This window comes from Schistocerca cancellata, chromosome 2, assembly GCF_023864275.1.
Source record: "Schistocerca cancellata isolate TAMUIC-IGC-003103 chromosome 2, iqSchCanc2.1, whole genome shotgun sequence".
NCBI classification, from domain to species: Eukaryota; Metazoa; Arthropoda; class Insecta; order Orthoptera; family Acrididae; genus Schistocerca; species Schistocerca cancellata.
In genome coordinates, this window is record NC_064627.1 from 618038036 (window position 1) to 618047989 (window position 9954).

Genomic DNA, 9954 nt, shown 5'->3' on the forward strand with positions numbered 1-9954 from the left:
AATGTACTGAAGTTGGTCTGTAACTGCGTTTACACTCTGATGACTATCTGTTATGTTAATAGGTAGATTCGTATATGAAAAATAGTGCTGACTCTGTGAAAGCACCTACGAGGTAGCGAGGGGTGTGGCATGTTGGACGTTCCGCTGGAGGGACGTAATAAATTGTCTTACAGTAAGTTAAAGTGATGCGTAGTATTGCCGTCCATGTTCGAGTAATGGTGAAGGGTTGTATAGCTGGAACGAAATACCAGAAGTAATAAAGCTGTTTCCTGCTGAAATTCTCAATATTTGGAGAATTACTTCGACTTCTTTTTTGAAAAAAGATGCGCAAAATAATATTATGTAAATGTGCTGTACTTAAGCGGCAGGAATAAGTGATGCAAGCAGTACATAATTTATTCTCGTCTTCAAGGGGACCAACAGGAACAAAGATAAGCATCTGCGCTTCCGAGTTTTCTTGGGTAAAATGGAACCGGTGGTGCTGAACTCACCACATTCGTGGTAGCACTTACAAATCCTCTGAGAAATCGCGAGAATGTTAGGAAGTGCAGAAATGATGACGAGTTGGGTGCTTGGTCGCAGGGCGGAGGAGGACAGCGGGAGCCGGGCGCTGCAGCAGCAGCAGCAGCTGGAGCAGACGCCGCCGCCGGCGCAGACGCGTCTGTGCGCAGAGGAGCAGCGCTTCAGCCCCCGCCAGCAGCAGCAGCAGCCGCCCCCACAGCCGCTGCAGCAGCCAGCTGGGTACACGTCGCCCCACCCACCCACCGCCGCGCCGGTCGCTGCTAGCGGCGCAAAGCACAAGGTGGGTGTCTCTTACTTCCTTCCCTAGCTGAAGCTGCTCAGTGCCAAGAGCGAATGAGCATTACCACGCTTTGGGAGATTATGATTTGCATTACTTGACATCGTCTGGTGAAACAGGTACAGCGATCTGTATTATTTCAGTAGTCTTTATTGCAATAAAATATAAAATTACAAACTGCTGTCTACGGTGCACAGCCGGCCGTGGTGGCCGAGCGGTTCTAGGCGCTACAGTCTGGAACCGCGCGACCGCTACGGTCGCAGTTTCGAATCCTGCCTCGGGCATGGATGTGTGTGATGTCTTTAGGTTAGTTAGGTTTAAGTAGTTCTAAGTTCTAGGGGACTGATGACCTCAGAAGTTAAGTCCCATAGTGCTTACAGCCATTTGAACCATTTTACTGTGCACAAAGTTGGCCACAGCGCCGTCGTAACTAAGTGTAACGCAGATCATGCTAACTAAAGAATCTGTACCTAAGCAGAATGTTGGCCACAACGCCATCGTTATTAAATGAAACACGAAAATAGTAAAAAAAAATTTAGTGAGGTTAGAATAGGACTTGCGCTCTGAGGGTTCTGTACAAACTGAATTAAGTATATAGAACGTTTAACCATCCGACGAATCGAAAATCTCGACGATTTTTTACTGTTATCGACAATGATAGCTAGAAGATAATGGTACTGGGAATTCCAAGACTTTCGAGAATGTTTTTACTGTGTAGTTTGATAAAAAATAATAAAAAACTTACTTTCTTGTGATGTAATTACAAATTCCCACTTTTACGATTTTTTACCGTTACTTGCACTGTTAAACCTTACTTCTGGCCAAATTTCGTGATCCTAGGTCAGTTGGTTTTAATAGCGAGTTTGCTTGTGTCAAAACATGTGACATAAATGGACGTATCTCTTCGTTATATTGACTTAAGAGCTTAACTGTTTTACACCACCAAGAAACTATACACATTATTTGTGACATGAATTTCAACTTGATTCGTTTACTCGTTTCTGAGGAAAGGCATCTTGACTGACTGATCGACACAGAGACAGTCAGACAAACAAATGAAAAAAAGAAATTTTTTTTTCTTGCGATAAGATTAAAATTTATAGTTACTGGTATTTTCCTTTACTTACACTGTTAAGCCTTTATTCTTGGCCAATATCATCATTCTAGGTTAATGGGAAGTACCTATACGTTTTATTGTGTGACTTTGCGACTACCATAATGTAAACAGCAGATAAATTTAAATGAAAATTACATCGCAACCGTCGTCTTTCACCGTTATGTCATATGGCATGTCGCAGTGTGATAAAGTGAAGTACACACATCAAAAAAAGTTTTACATCACCCCATTTCCCAGAACGCCTGAAGATAGACGTTGACTGTGGATGTTGTATCACAGATACAGCCCCTTTGACTGTTCAGAGATGTCACTAAACCCGCACAAAGATGTAAACAATCATGCATGAGCAGCTCCTATTAGACGGAGGGGGTCCGGCAGACGACCAGTTCCAGTCATTCCAGCAGGAAGAAGGTACTTGGCATGCCTAGACTGTCAGTACGGCGGTTCGATCGCGTCCACGTTGTTACTTGGTGCCAGGAAGGGCTCTCAACAAGGGAAGAGCGCAGGCGTCTCGGAGTGAACCAAAGCAATGTTCGGACATGGAGGAAATACAGAGAGACAGAACTGTTGATGACATGCCTCGCTGTGGCCCCCAAGGGCTACTACTGCAGTGGATGACCGCTACCTACGGATTGGCTCGGAGGAATCCTGACAAGAACGCCACCATGTTGAATAATGCTTTTCGTGCAGCCACAGGACGTCGTGTTACGTTTCAAACTGTGCGCAGTAGGCTGCATGTTGCGCAACTTCACTCCAAACGTCCATGGCGAGGTACATCTTTGCAACTACGACACCATGCAGCACAGTACACATGGTCCCAAACACATGTCGAATGGACAGCTCAGGATTGGCATCTGATTGTCTTCACCAATGAGTGTCGCATATGTCTTCAACCAGACAGTCGTCGGAGACTTGTTCGGAGGCAACCCTGTCAGGCTGAAAGCCGTAGACACATTGTCCAGCGAGAGCAGCAAGATGGAGGTTCCCTGCTCTTTTTGGGGTGCCATTATGTGCGGCCGACGTACGCCGCTTGTGGTCATGGAAGGCGCCGTAACGGCTGTAAGATACGTGCATGCCATCCTCCGACCGATGGTGCAACCATATCGGCAGCATATTGGCGAGTCATTCGTCTTCATGGACGACAATTCGCGCCCCATCGTGCACATTTTGTGAATGACTTCCTTCAGGATAACGACATCACTCGACCAGAGTGGCCAGCATGTTCTCCAGAGGTGAACCCTAACGAACATGCCTGGTATAGATTGAAAAGGATTGTTTATGGACGACGTGATCCACCAACCACTCTGAGGGATTTACGCCGAATCGCCGTTGAGGAGTGGGACAATCTGGACCAACAGCGCCTGAGTGAACTTGTGGCTAGTATTCCACGGCGAATATAGGCATGCATCAATGCAAGGGACCCCAACCTCTGACGGTATTGCTGTATGGTGGTACAACACACTATGTGTGATTTTAATGAGCAATAAAAATGACGGAAATTATGTTTATGTTGATCTCTATTCCAATTTTCTTTACAGGTTCCGGAACTCTCGGGAACGAGGTGAAGCAAAACTTTTTTTGAAGTGTCTATATGAGAAATCCTCGCAATAACTTGCTTCGAACGGTTTTCAGCGGAATGTAATATCAGTACATTTGACATTAACGATGCATCAGATTTCAATCCGGCCATAGTTCACATTATCTTCTTTGTTAACTAGTATACACTGCGAGAAAGTTAGTAAAAAAAGAACGGAAGCCTGAACATTCTTTTCTGATCTTCAAAGTAAACTTTTTCAAATAGGGATCCGTAATCATGATTTTTAAAGGTTAAAAGACCCACGTTTGAGTTTGTGCGAATGAGGAAATCACAACGGCGCGCCTTATATTCCCTCACAGTCACAATCACGCAATGAGAATCGTACCTGCCGCCCTAGAAACCACATGCAACAATGAAGATTTCCAAGGACGGCGAGGGCTGCCGATGTTGCCGCGATCAAGCAACAAACACCACAACAATTGAGTAACCTTCTTCACCTTTCCTTACGGCACACCATTACCTATTCTGTTCGGAGCAGAAACTCGGGCAATTTCTTTCTGCCCACAACGGCTAGCTCAAGTTCTCGAAACGTCGCCCCACCTCCGTCTCCCGAAGAGTCTATGCCAGTTTGTTTTATAAAACGGTGATCCAGTTGTACATGCAAGAATTTAAAAATTTAAAATGCTGTGACAATCTGCTCAATGAGAGGTGCAATCTTACCCTCAAGAGTAAACGCAAAACGACAAGTATTAAAGATATAAACTTTGTGTATGTCTGAAAGTAGTATAATTCACAGTGCGCAAATCACCCAGTGTGTATTCATTCAGCATGTGAGAATGAGAACGCTTAGCGAGGTCCAACAAAATTTACACATACTTTGAAACCATTTCGAAACTGCATTAATTGTCTGTTCCTTCGGGTCTTAGTAGAATATTTTATACATTATGAATGAAAATACATACGACATTGGTGTAGTATTTTACAGACCCGCCAGGGTAGTAACGCGCTGCTTCCTGGACTCGGGTAGGCGCGCCGGCCCTCGGATCGAATCCACCCGGCGGACTAACGACGAGGGCCGATGTGCCGGCCAGCATGGATGTGGTTTTTTGGCGGTTTCCACATCCCGCTAGGTGAATATTGGGCTGGTCCCCATGTTCCGCCTCAGTTACACGGCTCGCAGACATCTGAACACTTTCGCACTATACCATTGATTACACTCGACGCAGACAGTTGCGGTTCACTAATTCCATCCCGGAGGGGGGGGGGGGGGGGGGTACGGGGTGGCGGCAGGAAGGGCATCCGGCCACCCCTTCAACATTAACATGCCAAATCCGATTAACGATGGCTGACCGTGCGTAACTGCGGGACAAGGCGCAAGCGTTAGAATTGGTGTAATATTTTACAGTATATCCGAAAAATTTTTCTACCTGCCTCACAAAATAAGGAAAGGGAAAAAATTTATCATTTTCTACATTTTCGTTGTCCATGCGGTAAAAGTTCACCATGCGGCACGATGATTTAATTTATTACTTCATTAGTACTACCTCTATCCGCAACACAGATAGTAGGCCATATCCACATACACCACTGAATATATTGACAAATTGTATTTAAACATTATAACATTATTGACGAGATATGACGTCTTAAACATTGAAAACTAGGTTTTCTTAAAATGGAACTACTTTTTGCTTCATTGCAATGGGAGTAGGGGGTGGGGGGCCAGTTAGTGGTCCCTTGAGGCTTCCCTGACTTTTTCAGTAAATTCAGTTCGTCCAAAAATTCTAGATTTTTCAGACAGGTCGCTATCTTGTAGTAGTTTAATTGCTGTAAAGTCATACAATTACGCGTCGCACATAGAGAACAATAAATAGCTTTTATTCCTTATGGATAGAATTCCCTATTAAATCTACGTTCATTCCTGTGTGTCACCGAGGTCAGTTTAATTACGCGTGCACCTGTAAGTGCCGGCCAGTGTGGCCGAGCGGTTCTAGGCGCTTCAGTCTGGAACCGCGCGACCGCTACGGTCACAGGTCGAATCCTGCCTCGGGCATGTATGTGTGATGTCCTCAGGTTAGTTAGGTTTAATTGGTTCTAAGTTCTAGGGTACTGACGACCTCAGATGTTAAGTCTCATAGTGCTCAGAGCCATTTGAACCATTGTGAACCAGTAAGTGATGAATGAAGCAGCGACCCGTCTGTCCACAGGTGTCGCCACCCTCCGCAGACGAGGCGGTGTCGCAGCTGCGGCCGTCGCCCGCGAGGCCACCCCTGGCCGCCACGTACCCCGACCCTCGCGGAGCACTGCCGCAGCCGCGGGCGCGCGAGCTGCAGCTGTCGGAGGACGACGACGCCGATTCCAACAGCGACGGCCGCTCTGCTGGCGACGGCGACCTCGGGGGCGGCCGCGAGGACGAGGCCAGCGGCGGCGAGCAGCCGCACGACCTGCGCCTCGCACTAGCCGCCTCTTCCCCAGTCTCCGATGCCGCCGCCCCCGACAGCGAATCCTCCGCCGGCGAACCGAAGCGCAAGCGCTGCGACCAGCCGCTCGACCTCCGGGTGCAGAAGCGTCGCTACAGTGAAGACAGACCTCCCGGCGCTGACTTCCCCGGCGCCGGTACTTCCTTTCCCGAAGACAGAAGGTCACTCTCTTCCAATGTCTCTACACCGAGTACCGTCAGTCCTTCGACACCGTCACCTCAGCATCACCACCTCTCGTCGGATCGGAGCGACGCTTGGAACGCCAAAGAAACGTCGCAGAAGTCGCCCAGAACGCCGACGCCGCTCTTAGCAGAGAAACGTCGTTCGCCGTCGGCGTCTCCGGCGTCGGGTTTCCAGAGGCAGGAAACCCCGCCGCAGCAGCCGGTGGCAGCTGTACGACCACTGTCACCACCGGTGGAGAATGCCACGGCGCCTGTGTCGTCTTTGGCTGTCACGCCGACGAACCTGACCAAACTGCCGCCTATGGCGTACCCGCGGCCACTGCACCCTGTGTACCTGGACGCATTTTACCGCTCTCCTTCATTCCCGCCCTTTCAGGCCGCCACACACCACGACCGGCTGCTACCACCGCCTCCACCGCCTCCAGCTGCTTTCGGAAGGACCTTCCCACCGTACCTGAACCCTCTCACTAATGGTATCGCAAACGGTCACCATCATCCCATGTTGGCTGGGCGGCATAACCCGTATGACATGCTACGTACCCCGCTGCCGGGATTCGCGAGCGGTGGGAAGCCGTACCAGGACATTCTAAGTGGAGGTAGTGCTTTAGGCGCCAGTGGCTGTGGAACGGGCCCTCCTGCTGGCAGTGGGCACAACGGAGGCAGCGGCAGCAGCACAGGCGGACCGGGATCCGCTCCCAATGGAGCAACCGGCGGCAAGGTTAAGGATCGCTACAGTTGTAAATTCTGTGGCAAGGTGTTCCCTCGATCTGCCAATCTGACTCGCCACCTACGCACTCATACGGGAGAACAGCCGTACAAGTGCAAGTACTGCGAGCGCTCCTTCAGCATCTCGTCCAACCTGCAGCGGCACGTGCGCAACATCCACAACAAGGAGAAGCCGTTCAAGTGCCCGCTCTGTGATCGCTGCTTCGGCCAGCAGACCAACCTCGATCGCCACCTGAAGAAACACGAGGCAGACGATGGAAGTGGGGTCGTTGCCGTAGCGGACAGCCCAGACAGTAACGAGAACGAGCGTGAGGACGCCTGTTTCGACGAGATACGCAGTTTCATGGGCAAAGTGGCAGCCTACTCGTCACCTCTGCCACTGCCGCCACCTCCTCCATCGTCGATGGGAGCTGAAGCTCATATGGCCCACCTATACCACAGCTCTAGTGCTCCTCAACCGTCGCCGGCGCTTGGGTTGCAGCACATCCCCACTCAGCCACATCTCTTCGGCCAGCCACAACAACAACAGCAACAACAACAAATATCAGCTACAGGCCTGCAGGCAGTGGCAGACTTGGTTATCAAGCGAGAGCGAGACGTCGATTCGGAACCGGAGGATCACTGTGCTGGCGAGTCACCACGAACGTCACCTGACACAGGCAGGAACGAAATGAATCGTCAGGAACACTTGCAGGTGCCGCCATTGGAGCTGCAGACGCCCGTTTCTTTCGAAGTAAAAGTAAAGGCGGAAAAGCCAATAAAAGAAGAAATTCCTACAAATAACAACTGTGCCGAGCATGACATCATCGAAGTGTCCACCTGACAGGGACCGGAATGACAGTGTCCCATGTGGGAAATCTGAAATCTCATTGTATAGTTCCTAAAGGACTGCGTGTTCACGATTCTGTTGTGACTGATCGATCGTCTCTGTCTCATTACTAAATAGTTGGACGCAGGGGAATCCAGTCAAGACTGTAAACAACAGTAAAAAAGCAGCAGTTGTTTCTCCAAGTGAGTGGATATTATGTGAAACTATGGTTCTCTTCACGTGCAAATATCAGAAGAACGAAGTATTTGTGTATTTTTTATGTTCATTTTCGTACTTAGTACTCCACAATGTGTGATAAACAGCCAAAGCCAAAATCTACTATTTCTTGTGTGAGAAGTTATTTAGTCACAGTGTAACTGGAAGAGACGCTACGGTTCTATAACTGAAATATTTCTGAGAGACTTTCAGATGAATGCAAGTAGCTACTAAAGAAGCTACAAAAACGTTTTGACATTTCATTGCTGTTGGTATACACACTAGTCCATGTCTGATGATAAACAATTTATATCGACTTAAGTTACCATCATACGTATCAGCATGTCAAGCCAAGTAAATCTCTCTCTGTACTAATATAAGTCTGTAAAGCTTAATTTGTTATGATTTGTCAGTGATATTGTAATATTTATATGAAATACAATTTCAGACTCAATTCACTGTGAGGCTCCATGCAGTTCTCATCAGCACAATAGGTTCTTTTGTCATTTCACTTCATTATCTGGTTAAAAATATCCGCTAAGATACTCATTTCAAATCTCCGGCCTAACTGCACTCTGACTTCGACTGGTGTATAGCACCAGAAGAACTCAACTTCTCAGTGTCTCTGTATAGTAATTCTCAGCACATCTGGGCTCATAAGGCCTGCACTCTCCATTTACCTGAATGTCTCTTCTGTTAGATCTGCTGCTATATTTATCAGGACTGTACATATTACAATTCATATACCTGCCACTGGTGCTCAACATTTCAACACAACTCTGTTGAACCATTTTCTGTATGTTAAAATACCGTATAATTCAAGGAACTTCACATATCAAACATAAGAATCAGTTCAGTTCAACATATCACAAAGCTTCCCTGTAGTAGCCAACACGAAAAAAAATTGTTTTTAGACCTCACTTAATGTGAAAGCAGCTGAGAGATCTAACTGACTGTTTAATGTGGAACTGCGATAACAGTGCTGGGCAACAGGCAGCCATAAGGAAAAGCAACAATGAAAACAAATTGTCAAGGTGGTTTTCTTACTTAATGTCTTTAGTAAACTGGTGTACAAAGTTTTAACGGTATTAGGATCTGATAACGGTAAGCTCCTGTGTCAAATATAAGGGCTATCGTCCGTTTATTGTGTCTGTTGCCCACCTGAAAGGTGTGTTAGCTTTAATAACAATTTTGATGAAGTGTTTTCAAGTGCAGATCTGACGCTCTTACGTAGGAAACAAGTTGTTAAGTGTTCGTAAGATCAGCATCACATATCACTAACGAAATACGCACGAAATTGTTTAAGCAGTTCACATTAATTCGTCTGATGGGGATGCTCAACATCATAATGACGTTTTAAAATTTTATGTATTGATATCCTACACAGTTGAAACTACTTTATGACCGGTGTTCATGCTGTGCCATTCATATAACTAATTGTTAGAGAAAGTATTATATGGTCTAAAATTTGGTGTGTATTCTCCAGATATTGTAAAAAATGTGTTTAAATATTGTTGGTACGATTTAAAAATGTCCTTCAACAATAAATATGTATCTACACAATCACTTATTAAGCAGTCAGTTATGCATATCAAAACAAATAAAGCTTGTTTCCAGTACAAGAAAAATTGAAACCTTATTGTCGTACATGCTCTTCTTTTAGGTGAATTTTGCTGAACACCTTTATGTATCAGTTATTAGTGACTAGTACACTGAAGAGATAACTTGTTTTCTTGACAACTACCTAATAAACATGCTTGTCATCAAACACGTCCATCATTGTATAATGAGCAACAACACTCATTATCGACTCTGCCCTTTTACAAAAGTAGTTTTCGTGATTCTGATGTTGCTTCCAGCGATAACAACCATAAGTAAAATTCGTTTACACTCTGTGAAAAGTGTTATGCTTTTTGAATTAGAACTCTGTCAAGAGGAGTAATAAATCGTAAAAAGTATGCAAATGAGCTGTTGCTTATGTTTCTTAATGTCAACAATTTGAAGTCGAAGATCAAACATTTGTATCTAAGTTACAGGGCATATTATTGTGTTGAAATAACATCCCTGAAGAAGACAACATTGTGCATGA

At 46.2% G+C, this 9954-nt stretch overlaps 1 protein-coding gene across 1 annotated transcript in view; it reads left to right on the forward strand.

Moving 5' to 3' along the window:
- LOC126157128 (transcription factor hamlet-like) overlaps positions 1-9084 on the forward strand; it is a 232187-nt gene extending 223103 nt beyond the window's left edge. The window contains exons 13-15 of the mRNA XM_049916354.1: positions 583-673; positions 5661-5831; positions 5889-9084. Of these exons, the coding sequence (XP_049772311.1) occupies positions 583-673; positions 5661-5831; positions 5889-7664 (2038 nt within the window). The 3' untranslated portion in view covers positions 7665-9084. The remainder of the gene's footprint in view (positions 1-582; positions 674-5660; positions 5832-5888) is intronic.
- Positions 9085-9954: the final 870 nt, after the last annotated feature.